Here is a 21,683-nt window from a genome sequence, read left to right as displayed (position 1 = left end):
GCGGCGGCGGCCAGGGGCTCACGGTGCCGGGACCAGCTCGCCGCGCCCTATGGGGAGCCGGCGGCCGCAGTGCTGCTGAGGCGGGCCCGGCGGGCCAGGCGGGGGATCGGGGCCCGGGCTGCAGCAGCCCCCTCTGCGGCTGCCGGGCCGGCCCGGGCGCCCGAGGGCTGGGGGGTGGGGGGTGGGGGAGGCCGCCCAGCGCCGAAGCAGGGGCCCCGGCCGAGGGCGCGGCGGGGCTACGCGCACGCTGGGGCGCGTGGAGGGGCGCGGAGGGCGATATGAGTCTGGTGGGGGGCTTCCCCCACCACCCGGTGGTGCACCATGAGGGCTATCCTTTCGCCGCCGCCGCCGCCGCCGCCGCTGCCGCCGCCGCCAGCCGCTGCAGCCACGAGGAGAACCCCTACTTCCATGGCTGGCTCATCGGCCACCCCGAGATGTCGCCCCCCGACTATAGCATGGCCCTGTCCTACAGCCCCGAGTACGCCAGCGGCGCCGCCGGCCTGGACCACTCCCATTACGGGGGGGTGCCGCCGGGCGCCGGGCCCCCGGGCCTAGGGGGGCCGCGCCCGGTGAAGCGCCGGGGCACCGCTAACCGCAAGGAGAGGCGCAGGACTCAGAGCATCAACAGCGCCTTCGCCGAACTGCGCGAGTGTATCCCCAACGTGCCCGCGGACACCAAACTCTCCAAGATCAAGACGCTGCGCCTGGCCACCAGCTACATCGCCTACCTCATGGACCTGCTGGCCAAGGACGACCAGAATGGCGAGGCGGAGGCCTTCAAGGCGGAGATCAAGAAGACAGATGTGAAAGAAGAGAAGAGGAAGAAGGAGCTGGTCAGTACCAGGGGGCAGGGGGCAGGGGGCAGAGGGGGTGCGCAGTTCGGGGGACCGGTGCTGCCGGACTCTTTCCAATTGGGCTGAGCAATGACATCCCTCGTTCTTTGGCTGCATCCTAAGCCACGGTTGTTTAAACCAGGTTTTGGAGAGGATGGTTTCCCCAAGAAGCTGAGGAGATGGGGGGTGTCAGCAGCCCCAGGAGGAGGAGGAGGAGGAGGAGGAGGTGGAGGAGGGAGGAGGTTAAGGGGGATGCTTCGCGCTGGTGATCTTCCCTCCGGGCGATGGCTGTTCCCACCGGCACTTCGGGCTTGTTTTTGGACTCGGGGTCCCTACTGATCTTCCGATTGCCCAGGCCCAATCATTGTATGTCTCTTAGAGCCTTCATTTGGCCTCCAATCCCATCTTGCTTTCAGGTATTTCTAAAATAAATCGCCCAGAAGCGCTAGATTCCCATTATTTCACTATTGATCCCTAATGCCCCCTCTGGAGAACCAGACCACCACTGATTCTAAGAGAGTTTTGTGGTTATTACAATGCTCAGAAGACGTAAAGGTAAACATAAAATAAGTACTTTTAACTTCAAAATGCACCTCCAGTTTCTCTTGGGCAATGAGGTTAAACCGTAACTTCCCAGATGTGTACTTCATGGGTATTTCTTGTTTTATTTGCATGAGCATTTTAAGACAAACAATAAATACTATTATGATCATTGTTATCGTTGTTTGCAGTAACACAGAACTATAACTGAAAATTAGTTTTCTCAAGTTCCTACCAAATGTCCATAGGCTGGTGGTGTTGGAGCTGGGCTGTTGCCATGAAGGGCCTGGAAAATAATCCCATTTGTCTCGTTTTTCTTCTTTGAGGCCTGTGGCGCTTTTTTGTCTGTGCATAATCGAGTGACCTCCCGAATGACTAGGGATTTCAGAGGCCGCGGTGAAGACGCACTGCCTTGTTGGGGGTGCCGAGAGCCCCCTGCCCACCAGCCCAGTCCAGGGCACAGGGAACTTATCCCCATCTTCCCTAGAGCGCAAACCTGGGATTGCGATTGAAAACCGGGAAACCAGATTTAGCGCCTACCCCCGCTCGCGCCCCTACATCTGGAGTCAGAGAAAAGGCCCCCAGCCCCTCCATAAACGACTTGGAAACGGCTGGTTGTTTATAAGCTTGCCCATCCGGTAGTTGAGCGTTGCAGGCGCGTGGAGGCCTGGGCGGTAGCTAGGGCTGCGCAAATCTTCGTAGCGTTTCTACAGACGCTAGGACTTGAAACCGTCCCACCTCTCATCCCTTACTCGCTCTCTCCCGGTCTCCTTTCCTCCCCGGAGAGGTGCGGGGGTGGCGCGGAACCAGGTCTCCTTTCTGAATTTTTCTTTCCACTTTTCTCCCCTTCGCCTCTCTTCGGCCCAGAACGAAATCTTGAAAAGCACAGTGAGCAGCAACGACAAGAAAACCAAAGGCCGGACGGGCTGGCCGCAGCACGTCTGGGCCCTGGAGCTCAAGCAGTGAGGAGGAGGAGGAGGAGGAGAGCGCGCGTGAGCCAGGGCCCAGGAGCCGGAAGCAGACCCAGGACTCCGGGCAAGCTCTCCACGCTCCGCTCTGAGGACTTCTCGCATTTGGAATCATCCGATTTATTTATGTGCAATTTGCCTCCCCTCTCTTTGCCCCCCTTTGAGGCATCCGCTCCCCACCTCCCCCACCAAAAAAAAAAAAAGTGGATATTTGAAGAAAAGCATTCCATATTTTAATATGAAGAGGACACTCCCGCGTGGTAAGGGATCCCGTCGTCTCGTAGATTCTCGGTGTGTGAATGTTCCCTCATGGCTGTGTAGACACCAGCGTTGCCCCCTCCCCATTTACCCAACCCCTTCCAGATAAAGACAGCAGATAATAGTGTGTATGTGAAGTGTATCTTTAATACTTGGCCTTTGGATATAAATATTCCTGGGGATTATAAATTTTTATTTCAAAGCAGAAAATGGGGCCGCTAACATTTCCTTTGGATTCGGTATCTAGTGCTGTCTTATCATCTGTGGTCGTTCCCTATTTGAAGATGTTTCCAACAGCTACTTGTTTTGTGCACTTCGGTCCTCTAAAACTAAGTGGAATTTAATTAATATTGAAGGTGTAAACTTTGTAAGTATTCAATAAACCACTGTGTGTTTTTTTTTACAAAAAAACCCAATCTTTTAATGGTTGATACCTCAAAAGTTTTGAAAACAAAACTGTTATACTTGTTTTCATAATATTTAAAATATTCAGAAGTAAACTAAATTATCATGATTGCCTCTAACTTTATTTGAAAGAGTCAGTAGTTCTGATCAATCCTCACCGTGAGCTCCAGCCCTCGCAGGGAAGGTTCCTTGGTGAAAATCCTGCTAAAGGACCTGGGCTCTATCAGAGTCCTGTCTCCTTCGCATTCCCCTCCCTACCCCGAGCCCTGGAGTAGGCCCAGTGGTCAGTATTAGGAGGACCTGGGGCTGAGAAAGGTCTTGGCAGTTCGCTGGAAAGGTGGAAAGGTGTTCTTGTTTTCCCTGAATTCAACCAGATGCCATTCTGTGGGGGGCCTTTGGTTTTTGTTTGGGGAGCATGTTTGAGGTGGAGGAGATTTGAGAAGGATCCCAGGAGTTATTGCAGCCACAGGAAATAGTCTACAGTTTCTAATTCAAAATGTAGGCTTTCATCCTGGAAAAGAAAAAAGAGGGAAAGAGGAGTTTTTGCTTGTAGTCTCCATCAGGGTGATTCTCATCTGAGCCGGCCTTGGGAGCGGGGGAGAGCTTTTGGAAAAAAGTCCATGATTAGGTAACAAGGAATTTTACGTCAAGTAAGAAATCGCGAACATGACCAAGGATTTAAAGGGAGGTGGGGGGGGGGCTAGATTTACAAGGAGCTACAGGGAACTCAATATTAACTGTGCGGTGTCTGAAGTCTTCCCGGCCCCAGGCCAGCGGAACAAGCGGCTCCCTTCCCCAGCTACCAGCCCGCTGGGGACGTCACCCCGTCTGAGGTTTGGTCTCCTTGAGTCCCAGCACATCCCAAAAGGAAGTCCCCGAGGCCTCCTTTGCCCGTAGTCTTGGCTAGAGCCGGAATCTCTGCTCTAGGAACCAGAGAAACTGTAGTGCCATAAAGGACTCGGCAGGCTGGGGAGGGGAGGGAGGAGGGGAGAGATGGAGTTGGGGGGGTGGGGGAAGAAAGGTGAAACGTATTAAAAAGCGGTTTGTTTCATGGAATGCCACGTATATAAATCTGGTGTTAGGGAGGCTTGCCAGAGGCTTTCCATCTTGGAACCCATCCTCGGGGTGATGTTCGCACCTCGGCTCCAGGCACAGACCTTCCCCCTATATCCCAGGGGTTCCCATGGCTCGCGGGTGCCCACTCTGAGCCTGCCGCCTGCAGCGGGCGAATTCGCAGGCGCTGGGGGAGAGATGAACGAGCGGCTCTGCGGGTTTCTTCTGCGGGCAGCTGACAGCGCGAGGGCGAGGGGTTAGAACAACTCGGCCAAAGCGATCTGAACTTTCTCCCCCCCGGGTCAGGCGGCGCTGGGCCGACGCGGTGGGCGCGGGCTGTGTTTACAGACACTTGCCTTTGTTTATAGCACCGGGGGGCGTAAGGAGGCGCTCCCTGATTTTCTATTACTCTCGGGATTCTTGTCGGTTTGACCGAATGGCTCTCTCCCTTTCCTGCCTCCAGCGGCCTTTTGCGTCTTTACTTTAAACCGATGGAAAGAGAGACTTCTTATCCCAGGGGTAGAAAAAAGGTTTACTAAAATAGTGGAGAGAGCAGTGGTGGAGGTGGTGAGGTTTTTAAACCAGGAACTGAAGAGGAGTTATCTTCATCATGCATGCGGGCCTGTGCTTGCCTTGGGTAGCTGGTCCTCTTTACCATCTGGGTCTTAATGCACTTTTGCTGGTCTAACCCTTTTTCTGGTTTATTAAACACCAGCAGAGAAGATCCAGAAGAGCCTGGCAGCAGCATCGCTATGGGGCAGCTTGCTGCTACACAAGTTTTAAAACCCGCGCTGCAGAAATTCGTCCTCTTTGTCTGGGCCAGGCGCTGCCCGCCTTCTCTCCTGCCTGCCGAGCCGCTTCCTCTGGCCCAGCAGCACCAGGCCTGACACCTCCACCATCTCGACATTCCAACCTGTGTGAAATCCCAACGGGCCAGACATCTAGCAGACCCGACACCCTAGATGCTGAACCCCTAACTGGCAAGACACCCCAGATTATCTGTCTCTACAGCCTCATGGGACATCCCAACCTTCCCAGCGTTCCCAGCCACCCAACATCCCTGCCCCACGTTGTCAAGTCCCGGGAAGCGAGTGGTGTGCTGGGCCGGCATTTGTTCTGAGCTTCCCTGCTTTTCTCTTCTGCACATTTATTTCTCTTTTAACTCCCTCTCTTTTTTGCTTAAAGAAAAAAAAAGTTTCCAACCTCTTGCCTTGCGGGACCGGCTAAAAGGCCTCTGTTTTAATTGCTCGGATAATGTGGTTGCTGCCATTTTGTTAAAAGCAATCACTCCTGCAGCGAAATCACAAGCTCTCTAGACAGGCCGGAGCCGACAAAAATGCAGGATTTGACGTTAAAAGCTAAATGGGAAGCTGGGGCGGCGGAAGGTAAATTGATGGTAGATCTGGCTGTCAGGGCCCGGCCCCAGACCGCCGCGCAGGCCGAGCGCCTGATAACCCTGGAGCACCGGCGGGGAGAGGGCTCGGCCGCTGTGTGTGTGTGTGTGTGTGTGTGTGTGTGTGTGTGTGTGTGTGTGTGTTCGTTCCTACAGACCCATTCTCAAATTCTTGGGAAGTAACCTGGAAAGCTCAACAGAGGGGGATCTGAGCACACTCCTTGCTCCCAGTCACAATGTTCCAGGATTTTCGCCCCCAGCTGGGACACTAACGGCACCCTTAAGAGCTTTTTTCAGGTCGAAACTATTAGAAGAAGACAGCAAGATCACTTGGGGTTCTTCCCGCCTTCTAAATCCAACCCCACCCCACCCTCTGGAGGCTTGGTGGGAAGCTCCAGCATCCGAGTATGTTAGCCAATAGGTCCGAGCACCTAGGAAGCGTGGGCCTCCCCGCCTGGGCTGCCCTTCTCAGGACCAGGCGGCCCGGTCGTCCCCGCGATGAGGTGGGGTCAGCGGTGGCGCCAGGAAGGGTAGCAAGTGTGCGTGAGTCGCGGTGGAGGGTGGCTCGATCCGTCCGCCCTCGTCTATGCCTCTACCGGCCGCCGCCTGCTGCTGGTGAGGATCACAGAGCTCGTATCCCACGGGTTGTTAAGGAAGCAGGAGGGTGAGTTGTGTGCGCGCTGATTTCGCTGGAAGGGGTGCCTAGGGTGGGAGTGAGCTCAGAATCAAAGCTGCGGGGAGCGGAAGGAGGCAGGCTTGTGAGCTACATCCGAGACCTTAGCTTTGCAGAGAGAGCCCGAACCAGTTGCGAGCGCTTGAGGTGTGCGTGCAGGAGACAATCAGCTGGTCCAAGGATGCCACAATAGCCGGAACCGCATTTGCACTGAAGGTCTACAAAGCGCGGGAAACCTCTCGGCTATTCCTGGAGCTTTGAAGAAACTCGGTGTCTAACGCTGCTTGTGCGGCTTGCAGTTTTCTCTTCCACAGCCGCCTTGAGTTCTCACTGCGCGCGAGTCCCACCCACGCGCCTGGATTTGGAAAAGGAACTGGTGGTAGGTGCCAAGACGAGATGATCTGCGAAGGAGGCTTGTGGCGTACGCCTCGTAAAGGGCCGAACCCAGACCCTGCGCTCCGCTTGTCTTTTCTGGATCCGTTAACCTGAGTGAACCCCTTCCCTCCACCCAGCCCAACTCCTACGGTCCAGACCCCTGCATGAGGAGGAGGCACTAACAGGTCTCCGCGACGCACTGGACTCCTGGCCTGTCGCAGCCCGCGGATCCCTCCAAGAGAAAGACCTTGGAGCCGCCTAAGACCCCTGCTCGAGGCCCCAGTACCCCCCTTCCTGAGGAAGCTCAGCCGTGCTGTAGGGTTCACGTCTACGGGGTGAAGGGGAGGGGGTGGGGCGGCGGGAGAATGAAGTACTTTTTAACTGTTTAGAAAGGGGAGGAGGGGCGAGGAGGTAACTCCAGCGGAGGAAACGAGTCGCCCGTTTCCGGGGGCCGGACAGCTCCGGGCGCGCAGCTTTGCCATCCAGCTTCTGCCGGGCAAGTACTCTCCGCACAGCAACTGTCTGCCGGGTTCTAGCCGGCCTCTAACAGCTCCGCGGCTTCGGCCGGTCAGGCTAGTGAAGTTAAAGTGCACTGCGTATCTTACACGCGCACAGAAGTTCGACTTCTCTCCCTGTTCTCGCTCCACCCTGCCCAAGTCAGTTTCCTTCGAGGATCGCGTCCCCCGCCTCTCCCCTAAATGTGACCCCCCTACACACACATTCCCTTCAAATTCTCCCGGCATTTGGGCCGCTTTGATGATCAGATGGTAGAGCCCTGATTACAAATTTATTCCCGGCCGCTCCGTCCGTCTTTATCTCCGCTATTAGGGACATCTGGGAGTGATTAGCGCCGCGCCCGCGCCCGGCCGCGCTGCCTATCTCGCGGCGGCGGGGCCCCGAGCCTCGCTGACGTCAGGGCAGACGGCTCGGAGCCATCCCAGCCGAGCTGGGTGTAATCGGCGGCCGCGCGGCCAAGTCCTCCCCGGGCCAGGCCGGCAGCTGGAACGCGCCGCCTGCTTGCGCACAGGGACTTTCTAAATATGTATTTTTAGCCCAGAAGACGTTTTTGTTTTTCTTGTTTGAGGTAAGACGAAGCCAGTTAAAGTTTCTATTGGCCCCCTCCTCACTTTAAATTTTCCAACTCGCTGCGCCTTGGTACATTCAGCCTGGAAAAGCCTCCCACAGCCTGCCTTGACTGACCTCTGGCCGCTCCTCTACGCCAGCGCCAGGGTGCTGCTCTCCTACACCAACAGCTGCGGCCCTCGCCGCGGTGCCCGTGCAGGCGAGAGGCAAAGGAGGCGGCTCTTAGGGCTGCCCTTCCCGCCGCACTGGCTCCTGCTTGGTTCCCACAGCCCTCGGGCCTCAACAGTGGGAGTTTCTGCCTAATGAGGTGACCTGGAAGACGCTTATTACAGAACAGGCCTCTCTCCGAGCCTCTGTCTTTGCACCTGCTATTAAAGCCCAATGGATCTAAGGAACAGAGGCTCTAGACCCTCTTCTGCCTACCCTCCCCCTTTCCCCAGTGGAAGTGCTCCTTGGCTGAAAAGAGAATGACTGGCATCCACTTGTCCCCTACTATATCTCAATGCCCAGAACAGAGGCTAGGTATATTTGTATAATTCCTGGACCGGAGAACACCCCAGACCTCCGACTTCAGCATCCTGGGGCACTGTCCTGATCTCTGGGATGAATCCAACTCCAGAACACTTTAGGCTGGAGCTTACCACACTGGTTATCCAAAAATCTCTGAAGAACTTGATAAAATTAGAAATTCAGCCTTCATTTCACCCCACCTTTACGAGAAATCCTGATTCAGCATGTCAGGTAGGAGAAAAGAATTATTCAATTTCCAAAAGCTCCCCATCCCCCCACCCCCGCCCCAGGATTTAGGAACCACTGCCTGAGGCCACACACACCCACTGCAGCTAATCCCACATTCTTGGCACTCGGTCAACCACCACTATGAAACACTGGACGCTAGGGGTGAGGATGGCTTTATCAAGGATGGGGGAGAGGTAGGGCAAGGCCTGCATTATTTAAAGTCTCTACAGGGAGAGAATTGGCCACCCCATGAATCAGTCCTACACCTCGATTTAATTGGGAAATGCAAAGACTCAAACCCGGAAAATGCTATCTACTTCCACACAGGTTGCAAAGCCCAAGCCAGTGTTTACAGTGAATTTAGCTAGAGTGAAAAGAATCCATGGCCCAGGATTTGAATGTAGTGACAAGAAGATCTATTTGGGGGGCCCGGGGTTTTATCAAAAATAAACAGGAAATCCAGTAGAGAAAATTTTCCAAATGTTCACCCCTCTTCAATTCTTTGAGGCAACTTGAAACTCCAAATTCCAAAGTGTCTTCATGTAATCTAGAACGGATGAGGGCCATTTCCTCCTAAATCAGTGAAAATGTCACATTTGAGAGAGCTTGACTCCCTCCTTTACCCACCCTTATCCCCAACAGAAGGAGAAGGAAAGACTCAGCTGGGGGGGGGGGGTAGAGAGGGTTTGGGGGCTAGGAATAGAGAATGAGGCTTTAGACAACCGAGTCTGTGATGACTGGAGAAGGAGGGGCCTAACTGTGCTTTTAGGGGGGGAGGGGCAAGTAATAGCTGCACAGTAGTTTCCCACAGTGCTGGTAAGTGGCTTCTCCATGATCTTCCTTAATGATGGAGTCTACTCAGGCAAATAGTCAGTTTTCCGAATGATACGGACTCAAAAACAAAACTAACAACAAAAAACTACATTGCTTAGGCAAAAACAATGCAGGCAAACATTACTTTTTATCAATACTTTCTGCACATAGCATAAATGAATTTTTACTTGAATTGGAAGGATGAATCCACATGGACCAAACGCCCAGAGAATCCCAGTTTGTATTTCCAAGCAAAGAAGGTAGGTTTGCAAGCAGCTTAACCGTTCATATAAAAGATTACCGGGTACTCACCAACCTCCTCCCCAACTAATAAGACAGTTTTCTCAAATAGTGTATTTAATGCACAGCTAATCATCAACAGCCAGGCCCAACCTGATGCTTCCCTGTGACCAGATGGAGTATGTCAAAATATCTTTCCTTATTGTACAACCAAATCATTGTGGGGAACAAGGACTAGAGTCAAGGAGACCTGCAGGTTTTTCTGTAAGAAGTGGGGTCATTTGCTGTTCACTTGTTTGCTCCTTCACCAGCTGAAAGAATTTAAAACAAACAGTTTCTTACTTAGGGGGGCAGAAGGAATTTTCAACCTTTATTAAGTATATTGCCTCAAGAAAAGGCCAAAAAGACATCATTCTAAATCAAAGTGGCCGTTAATACCTCCTTCCTGAAAAAATGGAAGCCAATGGCCACTGAAGCCAGTGCGTGTTTGACTTCTATTTAAAGTGGGCTGTTGTTGCTCTGAGCTGACAGTTTTGCCTTTAGGATAAGGCAGAAGTGCAGGAAAAGAAAAATGTGTGTTTGTTGCTTTTATTTTAAAGAAGAGAATGCATCCAAAGTCTGTAACTAGAATTTGGCGGTGAAGAAAAGCTGGTGCAGTTTTAATGGGAGAAAGTGGCCGCCAGGCCGCCTGACCATCGCCTTCGCTTTGCAAATCTGGTTTTCATATTCTCGCTCAGTAATTACCCAAAGCCATAACTGTCTCTGAAATTATTCATTAAAGTCATTTTCAGGGATTCTCACAGGCTGACTCTTTTACGTTTATGATCTTCTGAGAGCAATGACATCAGCCTCTGTCTCTTTTCCGCTTTTAATTAATGTGCTGGTTAGGGGAGAGGGGCCGTGGCTGTGTCCGTGGGGAGGGGGCGCGCAAGGGGGTGGGGGTGGAATTCGCAGGCAGTTCTGCTCCCGGCGCGGTCAGCTGAGCTCCGGCGCGCAGACATCCTTTGATTAAGGAGGGTATTTCGGGGAGTGCAGGCTGTGCAGAAGATCACGTCTGTGCCCTGTGGTGCTGTCAGCAGTGACAGATCCCAGATGGGGCCGCTACTGTATGGCAGATTGAGTTTCTCAGCAGAAAACTCACCCTCCCTCCTAAACGTCTTCAAAAACCTTCTCCAGATACTACAGGTCGCTTCGTGTGAAACTGAAAAAGTCCATCACCAAAGTTGGTTTTGCGTGCTTGTGTGTATGTCAGGTCCCCACCCCCCTTTCCTTCCTCTTCTTTTTTTCTCTGCACTTCCTCCTCCTCTGAGCATCTTCGACACGCTGGGCTACCCAGCTGCTGAGAGCGCAGACCCGGCGGGCCTACTGGTTCCTGTTCGCGCGACCCACAGCGCGGCGGCGTAGACACAGCACCGAGGGGCCCCGAAGGCAATCCGGTGGGTAGAGGCACGGCGTCCGGGATGTGGGGGCAACGTGGAGCACCCTAGGCGCTGGGGTGGACCGCAAGGCCCAATACTCCCTGTGGGGCGGGGTTGGTGGGGGGGGAGAGGATCGAACCTAAGGCGGAAGCAGAGAGCACCGGCGCTCGGCTCCCGCTTCCCTCCCTAGTTTTCCACAGCGGAGCGCCATCCCGCCAGCCTGGGCAATTTCGAGGGGCAGCGCCAAGCCTGAGAAGGGGTGGGGGTGGGCGGGGGCTGTCTGCGGGGATCTGGAAGTGGGCTGAAGGCGAGCCGCAGGAGCCAGCAGGGGCCCAGCCTGGTCCAGGATGGAAGAAGTGGGATGGGGAAAGTCCTGGCTGCGGCCTCAGCCGGGAAGCTAGACCAGGGCATCTCCAAGGTGAGAGGGGGCGCAGCGAGACCCGGCTTTCTATGCACTAAACACCCGTCCATTTGTGAGTCTGAGTCCTGAGTTTCGCATCCCTGGGCACACGCTGGGTTCGAAACTCCGCTGCAAAAACATTTGGGCTTATTTTAAACCTTTATTTTAAAAATAAACAAATGCCGCGTGTCCCTGCTTCCTCGAAGGTAACGGAGATTCCTCCCCTCCTCCCTTCCCTTCCGGAGGGTTCCTAGGCCAGCTCCGGGGGGAGCAGTAGTGGCCGGGAGAGCGGGGATGAAAGGCAGAAACGGAGGCTTACAACACTCTGATTCTGCTCCAATATCTAGATCCTACCCATCCTTACCCCCATGGCCCACTTAATTATGGAACTTGGCTTGTTACCACGGACTTGGGCCAGGGAGGGTGCAAAGAGAGAAAAGGCTGTAAGGACAAAAACCTAGGGAGTTTTGTTTTAATTTAAACTTAAGTAACTTTTTTTTTCTTTCAAAACCCCGTGCAGTCGCCTCCACCTACTCCCACACCCCCTCCCAGTGAGGGTAGTTTGGAGAGCCTCCATTCGGCTTACAAAAGAGCCTCTGGGGAACAGAGAGAAAAGCTAAAAATACCGCAGACGTGAGGCCCAAGTCCAGGAGGAGGTAGCTGCCTCCCTCCAGCCCTGCCCAGCCCTGGAGGGGGCCGGCTGTCGGGTCCCTTCCTTGGAGCCAAGGGCCAGAGCCCGGGCTTGGCTGGACGCCCTCACTACAGCGGCCCGGCGAATTTCGCCTGGTCTTTGCGCCCCGAGCCGGTTACTCTTAGAGAAGTCTTCCGGTCCAGTCTCCGGTAAAATGAGAGATTACACTATTTGACGCTTTCCATTCCGCCTCCTCTGCACTCAGTTTTAAAGGCTCACTTTTAAAAAGAAGGTGGGACCACTGGATCCCACTTTACGTCAACAATAATCCGGTCACGCAAGTATTGTCCCCAGTTCGTAATGATCTATATGGATGTATGCAGTTGTTTTCAGTTCTGGGACACAAGCTGATTTGGGAGAAACCTGTGAATTCCTATTACGGCCCTCTTCCGGAAAAAAAAAAAAATCTAGCAGTTATTTTCCCCACAGTTCCCCCTAGGTTATCAGGTAAAATCACAAAACTCTTTATATAAAAGCAAAACACACACTAAATTTCAAAACTCCCGCTCGCCCCCTTTATAAGGCAGCTTTTATTTTCACGGCCCACGCTGGATGAAAGTGGTTTGTTTTGATTTTTTTTCCCCCATGTACCCACACGCCTTGTAAAAAGTTTCTGCGCACTGGCCCGGCCCCCCTCTGATGACCGCAGGGCCTTGCTTCCAGACTGCAGCCCCCGCCACTTGGTTTTTAAGTCCTCGCCTGGAGCCGAGGTATAATTGTGACCCCGCCCGAGGGGCGAGCCTCCCGGGGGGACGTTTGGCCCGGCCTGCCTTGGGGCCGGGACCTCCCAAGTGGCGGACCTGGGAGCCCAGAGCCGCGCGGTCCTCTCCCCCCTTGCCTCCTCCCTCACTCCCTCCCCTGCGGATTTTGCTCGTTTTCTTCTGGGTTCCACAGCTTGCCGGCGCAATGGCGCAGCACTTCTCTTTCCCACTACTTTTTTCGGTTTTCTCTCGCCCTGTTCCTCTCTAGCATCTTTTTGCCGCTCTCTCCGTGCCTGCACGCTGAAATCCCAGGCCCAGAGAAGCGAAGCGGGGCTTTGTCGGAATCTGGGGCAACCAACGGGGAGCCTGCGGCCCCTGGGCGCCGCGGCGGAGTCGCAACAGGGCGCGCTTCTGCGTAACGTCAGCGCGCTGGGTAATTGACCTTCCCTGGGCGTCTGTCAGTATGACTGATTTCCATCGGGGTCAAAATGCCTCTCTCCGGCAGTCCATCTTGGAGCGCTCTCTTACGCCGCACACCGGGTTAGTTGTTTTGTTTCCAGCCCCAGGAATAAATACTCTTGGGGGCAGCTCGAGAGGAGCCGAGGAATATACACGACGTCAATTAAAGGCAGTTTTCCTTGAACTACGAATTGTGATTGGGCGACCCGCGTGCCTTTCAGTTCACATTACCTAACTCGTCCTTGATCCCAATGCTTTCTTTAGAAACAGGGAATCAAAAAAGAGAAATTATGAATTGTTCCTGTTTTTCTGTGTCACGTGTAAATCCCTATCGAAACATCTCATTTTCAGGGTGTGATTTAAACGTAGAGTATGCGCGCGTGTCTTGCTAATCTGGCCTAGACAGACGATATATCATCCAGGCGGTGTTTTACAATAATTTCGAAACTGCTACCGACTTCTAGGTGTGAAACCAGTGCTGTGTATTTAAATATTCTCCGGGACTCGATAGAGGCTAATTACGCTGGTTGCATAACTCCGATTCGCTTTCAAGAAATGCTCTGGAAGAAGCCAAAGTGGCTAATCTAGCAGAGGCAGGGCGATTCCCTGCCTGCAGCGTTCTCTCCTGGCGGCACCAGGGAGCCCAGACGTGGTGAGCGTTCGCCTTCGAGAGCACTAAGTCGCATCCCTTGGGTGTTGAGAGAGGTAAACTTCTCCAGTCCAGGAATGGGCTCCAGCGGGAAGCTAAAGTCTTCAGACAACCCCTTTCCCTAACATCTAGGCTCAGGGACTGAGGCCCCAACTAAAAGTCTTCCCGAGTTAAATTTTTAACAAACTTTTGAAAAAACACGTTTCTCTCCCCCATCCCTCTTCTTGTGGCCTTTAGGCAAGTAAGTACTTGGACTTGGGGGCAATTAGGCTCTTCGGTGGAACCCAGAGGAAATGTAAGAACTAAAAAGGTGAAGCAGAAGCCCCAGGAAGCCTTTCTGAGACTGGTCTCAAGTCACCGTCCCTGAACTCTGCCCTTGGGGTGTACACACCTCCGCCCCTGGACCCTAAGTCTCACCTTCGCGGGACCCGCACGCCCGCGCCCCTGTGCCAGACGCGCGCGCGCGCACACACACACACACACACACACACACACACACACGCCCCCTTTTACCCTCTCTCTCTCTCCTCTGTTGGTGCATTTATGACCTAATGAAAGTATATCCTTTAGGGAAAATTCTGTCTATAAAACGTGAAATATGAAGAACCGGTTTGGATATCCCCACTCGGGGCCGGGCCTGATCTTGAAGTTTTTTAGCATGAACACCTTGACTCCTGTTGCTTCCATGATCACTCTGTTATTTTCACTAAATGATGAGAATTGGTTCTAAGTGTCCTCTGCTCATTCCCTCTGGAAGGAAAAAATGTCTCCTGCCTGAAGATGTATCTTTATTTGGGGGAAAGGCATGTCTTAGGGGGAAAAATAATTTTATTTTCTATCCTTTGACATCTTTGGAAAACCCTGGCACCATATGTTCCAACCTCTGCAAACAGCTGGGGAAACCAAGGGCTCTTTCAACTCCCTTTATTTTCCTTCCGACCCCCCCTTTCCCCCAAATGCCACGTTTTGGGGTTTCACAAACATTTATCGGTTCTTTCTCCTCATGCGTCTTCTGAAATCCCTCCTAATTTCCAATATACAAGTACCTCCTTGGAAATCACATAGTTAACCACCTGTTTTCGTGGGAAAAGGTGATCTGATTTTGTGTCTGGGGAGGATTTGTTTATTAACACAAGTGGGTAGAACTGAGATTATTCCCCATGTGGTTTTCTATATACCATACCTTTAAATAAGAGTTTTAAAAAGTCCCTGTAATTTTGCAGTTTGACCTTTGCCATGAGATAGGTTTAGGTTGTTTACTAGCAGGGACTATGCAACAGGAAAAACTGCAGGAGATGTAAATACTAGTGTTAGCTTATGAGCCGCATCCCCTTGTAGGGTGGAGTTGTTTGCTTATTTTTTAAAGGGCACAGCAGTTTGAACTTCCAAGTCTTTTTGGCATTCAGGGCCATCTGATGACCTGGGGGGGGGGAATTGTGTTGATTGTGTTAACATCACTAAAGGAATTTATACCCTCCTTTTTTTTATTTAGGCTTAAAACATTGTTTCCCGAGTAGAATTTGCCTAATAAAAACATTTGCACCTGGTTAAAGCTTAGGGTAAGGGGCAGATGTCCTAGGGCAAAGTGTTTAGCCCACCCTCAGAGGAGTGAAAAGATATTCGCGGAGGGGGAGCCACCGAGGGGCAGCCATTTCTAGGGAAGGATCTTGTCCTCCTCGTACAAAGGAGGAAAATTGTCCATTTTCAAGTGCCTTTTAGGAAACATCAGTCCTTTTACAGTTGGGTTCTAGCTTAACCTTTGTACCTATGACTGAGGGCTCAGCCAGTCCTGTAAGTCTGTGTTCCCAGTATAACCTGACTTAACTTGAGTAGCAAACAGCTTTAAACTGACATATATTCACATCTGGGAATAGGAGAGAAATATTTGAAGAGAGGAGTGGTGTGCATTTTGCCTCACCTAAAGTTTTATACTTCTGCATAAATCTGCATGAAATATTATCTTCTAGTCATAGTTCTAGCTTATGACCAATTAAGCAAAACAGAAAGTTTGTTGCATGTTTTTTCTAGATCTGCTTAAGATCCTTCTCCCTAATACGTGATATTATCTCTAAATATAGTTAACATCCAACATCTCTCATATATATCCTGATCAGATTAATTTCTAATGAATAGGCAGTAATTCTCATGGTTCAAAAAGCTACAAAATGTACATATGAATAGTCTTTCTTTCTATCTGTCCAGGTGCTTCTCCCATTGTTCATTTCTTGAACAACCTTCCCGAGCTTCCTGATGCATAGAAAAGCAAATAGCAATATAATCTCTATGGATCTAGAATGATGCAAATTTCTCCATTTGTATCCGCTTGCTGGTCTGGAGGGCTTGGCGATGGGGGGAGATCCCTGGAAGCTTTGAAGAATTTTAAAAGAGGCTCTCACCAAATACAATCTGGCCAGGGTGTAAGATGCCTCCTGATTGTAACTAAAACTATCTGGGAAAGAGAAGACAGGGCACATGCAGAACAAACGATTTCTAAAGCTCCAAACTGGGTTGTTTTTTTTCTCTGTGGCTGAGTCCAAAGAATAAAGAAACAGGGAAGAAGGGAAGGAAGAAAAGCAAGCAGAAAGAGTGAGGTTATAATATTCTAGAGTTGTGGGGATGTGGCTCCTCATTTTTTGAAGCAAACACGCTGGAACACAAATTGGAAAGGACTAAATTGTTATGCATCAAATAAATACCAAATTTCCTCCTACTATAAGGGAGGTTTTGCCATGTTCTAGCCTGCAGATATCTTGAATGGGTCATAAATAATGGGAAAGGGATTGGGACATGCACGTGTATTATAAAACAACAGATAAGCTTGGCAGTGTAATGTAGACTTGAGAGACCTTAGATATTTTGTCCTTTACAATTCAATGAAAGACGATAAAGCCAGAGTTGATTGCTCCCTATACAGAACAGGGGGCACCTTCAGTTATATCAGTGCCCTTCTCAGAGATGCTCAAAGGTCTTACTGGCTGGCAGTTACTGACCTTGACCATCCTCTACGGAGGAGTCAGATGTGGATGGAGAAGAGAATATCCTTGCAGGAAAATTACCATGCACGGGGCCGCCTGCCAGGGATGGAGCCAGTTCTGCTATCTAGGGTATTCTGTGACTTCCTGGTACCTGGCCAGAATTGTGGTTGCTAAATTGGCTCAAGCCCACATGCTCCTCCTCACCACGCCTTCCCTTATCCTTGTAAATGGGGTTGGAAGCGTCTTCAGCTTTTTTTGTTTTTTAATACATTGTACTCATTACTGTGTGTGTGTGTGTGTGTGTGTGTGTGCGCGCGCGCTCAGGGATAGGGTTGCTAAGTGTATAAATGCTAAAAATTTCTCTTCTTTCACTTTGGGCTTCTCCTTCCTCTCTCTCATAATAAAACTAGATGCAGTAATAACAAGAAAAGCTCACTGCTGATTCCCTTTATCTCCTTTGAACAGATTCTTGTCTTCCCAGCTTAGTGGCTGTGGTTAGCTTTCAGGGGGTTAGCTTTCAGATCACCCACTGTGTTCAACTGATGCCCTTGTGGGACCAAAGGGCACTGGTTGGTGAAAAGGACCTCAAACCCTCTCCCCCCTGAAGCCCTGGAGCTGTTCATCAGACTGGAAGCCAAAGGCCCACAGTAACTCTAATTAGTGTATGCATATGTTGGCCAGCCTTTAGGCTGGTTTTATGGGGTTTCACTGGCGGTGCTTGAATTGGCCAGGTCAGATGAGGATTAAGGTTCCTAATGAATCATGTGACCATAAGTGGACTTGGATGGTGGCTGTGTTCTAGAGACCTATCCCTGGTGTTCTCTTTCTGTGCCCAGAGAGAAAGGCTGGGTTGGGAGGCACCAGCCAAAGAGGGCACTGTTAGAAGTTTAAAATGTCCTCTTTATCTGCATCTTGGACAGAACATTAGTGGAAACACACACACACACATCGTTCAGAAGTAAGAAGAAAGGCTCTTTTTTTTTCTTAGAAGTATTGAATTTAAGACTGGAACTAGGCCTTTAGAGTTTATCTGTTCTAACCATTTTTTTCCAGATGAGAATAGTCAGGCTCAAAGATGCTCCTGGCTCCTAGCCAGCATGTGCCGCTAATTAGTGACGCCGGGAGTGGTGAGTTCCTCTTCTTTGGTTAGGTAGTTATTTCCAGGGATCTCTTGTTTAAGATAAAGACATAAATAAGAAGAAGGTCGTGGTAAAAACAGTTTTTAAGAAAAGAAAAAAATGATGTAGAGGGCCAGGCAAGAGAAGAGGTAGCCAGGGAAATGACAGTCTGGGGGATGGGTTACTTGAGCAGGCCTATCTCCATCATTTCCTGGAAGTCTTTACTCTGACTCCAAGACAATTATTAAAGGCTGATGTTTTCACAACACAGATACTTTTCGTATGTGCGTGTTTAAACCAGTCCAGGAGAATAGATTCTTCTCTCTTGGGGAAAGGGAATGGTGTTTTCAAAAGGGAAGCAGCTCTCATCAAAAGCCTTCGTGGATCTGGTGACAACACGGACACGCGCTTCGCTTGGAGCCTGGAAACTGTCAGGCGGTGGAGGCGGGGTGGGGACAGCTAGCATCGCGGAGTCCCAAGGTGAGCGTGCGAGGGTGGGGTTGGGGTTGGGGGGGGTAGTTCTACGCTGTACCGGGGAGACACGGTCCCAGGCCTTCTCCGGGGCCTTTTTGGAGTTCCGGGAGGGCTGTGACCCTGGACCGAGGCTGTGGCTCGGATAGGAAACTAGGGACGATTCACAGGGAATCGCTGAGGGAGGAAGGTTGGTACATCGCCGCGACAGAAAAAGATGAAATGGGGGAAAAGAGATGGGGGGAGTAGAGAGATTGAATAGTCACGAAACGGGGCTTCCGGATCTCTCTAGGGAAACAGAGTCCACGGATAGGGTGACCAGATCCGGTCCGCTGTCTGGGCTGAAGATCGTACTTGGGCTGGATGTGACCCCTCTGTGTGTTGTGGGGAACCACCAGGATGGCTCTGAGTTTTGCACAATTTCACGCTTTTGAAAGGGGCGGGTTTGTTTTTTTTTTTTTTAATTCTTTTGGCGTGAGTTCTCAGTGGGATCTGAGGTTGAAGGCTCTCCCAGCCTTCGGTTATCTTTCCTTACGCCCCGGAAAGAGAACTGAACAAAATTAAAAATCAGCCAAGGAAACTAAGCAACAGCCCCCACAAGCCATCCCACAACATAGCTGGGGAGCAATGTTCTGGCTTCAGCTCTCAGGTTCGAAATCCGAATAAATGGAGCCAGATCTTGGATTACACCCCGGGGATAGCACTTTAATGTAAATGTAAAATATGCTTGTAATAATCACTTGTGAGCCCTGAAGCAGCTCTAGAATCTCTGTTTAATTATGGGGGCATGAGAGGAGAATTACCAGCTAATTAAATCCAATCCTATTTGTAATTCTCCCTCTGCTGCTGCCGACTTTAAAATACGAAATTGCTTTTTAAATGTGCCTGCATATGAATTTTTTAACACATGTGAAACCTAAAGGAGAAACAAGGGAACAAGGGGCGGGAGAGAAAAAAAAAGAAAGCAAGCAGAGAGACGCAGGCTGCTGGGCCCGAGTCAAGGGGGTATCACGAGGGATCTCCGCGGCCGGGCCTCGCTCTCCCTGCGCTCCTGCCCGCGCTCTAAGTTTGGCCACGAATGAAGCCATTTCCTGTCTTCGCAGAGGCTTCGACCTCTCCTTTCCTGCTAGCAGGATCTCTCTCAGCTCACGCACGTCGCCCCCAGAAAAGTCCAGAGGCGCGGAAACCGCGAATGCCGCGCGCCCAGAGGCTGCGGCCGGCCTGGGAGCGGGTTCCGGCCGACGCAAGGGAGCCGCGCGGGGAGGAAGTGAGCTCACTGCGGAGGGCAGGAAAGAAAGGCGGTTCGGCCAGGCGCAGGGCTGCGGCGCGCGGAGCCCGGGGGAGGAGCTGCGAGCTCGGGTCCCGCTGCCCTAGCCCTTGGAGGAGGCCGGGGCGGAGGCCGGCTTTTCGTGGTGCTGGGGCCGCCGGCAAGGACTCCACCTCGAGCCGCGCATTCCGTCCTTCCCGCTCCGGGAGGAGAGACGCGGCCCGGACTCGGGAGGTTCAGGCCTCGAAGAAGCCTGAGGCTGGAGACTTGCGAGGGCTTTCTGCGAGCGGACGAGGCCCCCACGTCCTGGTGTTTCCCTACCCTCCCGCCGCGTGAGCGTTTGCTCGTCTGTCCCTGTGCGCTCTCTCTCTCTCTCTCTCTCTCTCTCTCTCTCTCTCTCTCTCTCTCTCTCACACACACACACACACACACCACACCTACCTACCCTCCTCTTTCATTAACGTCCCTCTCAAAATCAGGTCCTGGAACTTCGATTTATATTAGGACGTCGACTGATTTGCATGAGAAAACCAGGGTGACCGCGGCCACCAATTCTTGAATACACCTTAGTACTGCTGAATTAGAGTATTCCGGGGATCTGTTCCAAATCTGGTACCATCTGCAGCCAACTACACCAGCACCGAACGGCTCCGAAACAGTCTGGTCTGGGGAAACGTTCTCAAGAGGGAGGCCGGCTATCTCTGCGGCACCAGGCCCTGAATGCAGAAAATGTGAGACTGCAGCTACACTCGTTTCCAAACTGACAGTGCGCCCAACAAATGCAGTGGCACCTATCCCAAAGGGAGGCATTCACACCTCCACCTCCCGGGCCGCGAGTGCTACTCCAGCCAGCCGGGCCCTGCGTGCAGTCATTGCTTGGTGGTTGCAGAGAGCGTTCGCGCCTGGAGGATACCTGGCGACGGTCCAGAGCCCGGCTGGAGGTGGAGTTGAGAGGTAGCTCGACGCTGTACTGGGGAGACCCTGGTCCCGGGCCTTCTCTTCTCTAGCGCCTTCCTGGAGGGCGCTGCCCTCGCCCCAGGACAAGTCGCTTGGGCACCAACCTAGCGCGGGGGCGTGGCCTGTGATCAGTCTCCCCTGTTGCGGGTCTGTGGTTCGAGCGTCCTGCAATTAGGGATTGCTGAGGCCTGGGAGGTAGAAAAGTCTGAACCCCTCTGTGTGCCAGGGTGGGGGGATTATTGTCAGACCACGAGGAGGAGTCATTGTCTTCAGGACGTAGTGTGGCGATGCTTGTCGGGTTTGTGTGTTCTCGATCTGGAATCGGTTGGAGAAATTTCCATCAACTAGGACCTTGCCATTTCCCCTCCGCTCCCACCTCCTGCAGAAAGCCCTCACATACCTCTTGTCAGCTTTACTCAGTCGATAGTTTGCTTCATAAAATTAGTAAAAAAAAAAATAATAATAATAAGTAAAAAGTCAGTCTTTATCGGTGTATTTAGTAGGGAGGTGGTGACGCTCCAAGAAGCTTCCTAGTGTGAACCTCCGCGGCCAGGAAGGGAGAGCCCTCAAGGCTTTACTTACTGGGGTTTCTCTCCCATGCTGCCAGCTTGGCCCCCAACACTCCCACCCCTTCCCTAGTAGTCTTTGTGCGCCCCGCCCCCCCTCAGTCGGTCCTTAATTCCTCCCCCCACACCCAGTTCCCTCAGTGGGCCCAGGCCAGTAGCGTTGCCTCCTGGCGCCACGCATGAGGCAGCAGGTACTCTGAGCCTTCCAGGCCAGACCGCGGAGGGGCCTCGCTGCCTGCTTTGGAACCTCTCCATTTTCCCACACTATTTCACATTCATATTACTTTTCACACCCTGTTAGGCAGTAATAGCACTGAACCTGCTAAATACTTCCATGCACAAGCCAGCCCTCCAGCGACAGCTCCAGATCGTCCACCTTCTGCCAGTGATGGGAACGAATATTACTCTCTCCTCGTGTGGGGTCCTTGGCTTCTTCTCTTCTCTCTAGGCTCTACCTCCAAGCCCTAGTAAGGTGGTGCTGGTGGTGGACACTGGTTGGGGGCCCTCGGGTGTGGCGGGGATGGTTGGGGGGGGTTGGAGATCTGGGGACTGTTTTGGCTTTTGTTAATTGTATGAGGCTAGACTGGGGATTTTTTAAAGAACAAGGCCTGCCCTTCGGGCTTAAGCAAGGAGTATGGC

The 21,683-nt window shown here is 52.1% G+C and overlaps 1 protein-coding gene across 1 annotated transcript; it reads left to right on the top strand.

Annotated features, from left to right (window-relative positions):
* The first annotated feature begins 219 nt into the window (after positions 1-219).
* HAND2 (heart and neural crest derivatives expressed 2) lies at positions 220-2,684 on the top strand. The gene is made up of 2 exons (XM_045799381.2): positions 220-833; positions 2,241-2,684. Exons 1-2 carry the CDS (start codon positions 279-281, stop codon positions 2,337-2,339), a joined length of 654 nt encoding a protein of 217 aa, XP_045655337.1. The 5' UTR covers positions 220-278; the 3' UTR covers positions 2,340-2,684.
* The last annotated feature ends 18,999 nt before the right edge of the window (positions 2,685-21,683 follow it).

This window comes from Ursus americanus, chromosome 13 (assembly GCF_024610735.1).
Source record: "Ursus americanus isolate L20-20 chromosome 13, mUrsAme1.1.p, whole genome shotgun sequence".
Taxonomy (NCBI): domain Eukaryota; kingdom Metazoa; phylum Chordata; class Mammalia; order Carnivora; family Ursidae; genus Ursus; species Ursus americanus.
The sequence above is the reverse complement of the archived record's forward strand: the minus strand, read 5'-3'. Positions and strand labels throughout refer to the sequence as shown.

Coding starts and splice junctions, on each gene's coding strand:
- HAND2 (XM_045799381.2), top strand. CDS start 279: ATGAGTCTGGTGGGGGGCTTCCCCCACCACCCGGTGGTGCACCATGAG. Junction 834..2,240: donor AGAAGAGGAAGAAGGAGCTG/GTCAGTACCAGG, acceptor TCTTCGGCCCAG/AACGAAATCTTGAAAAGCAC.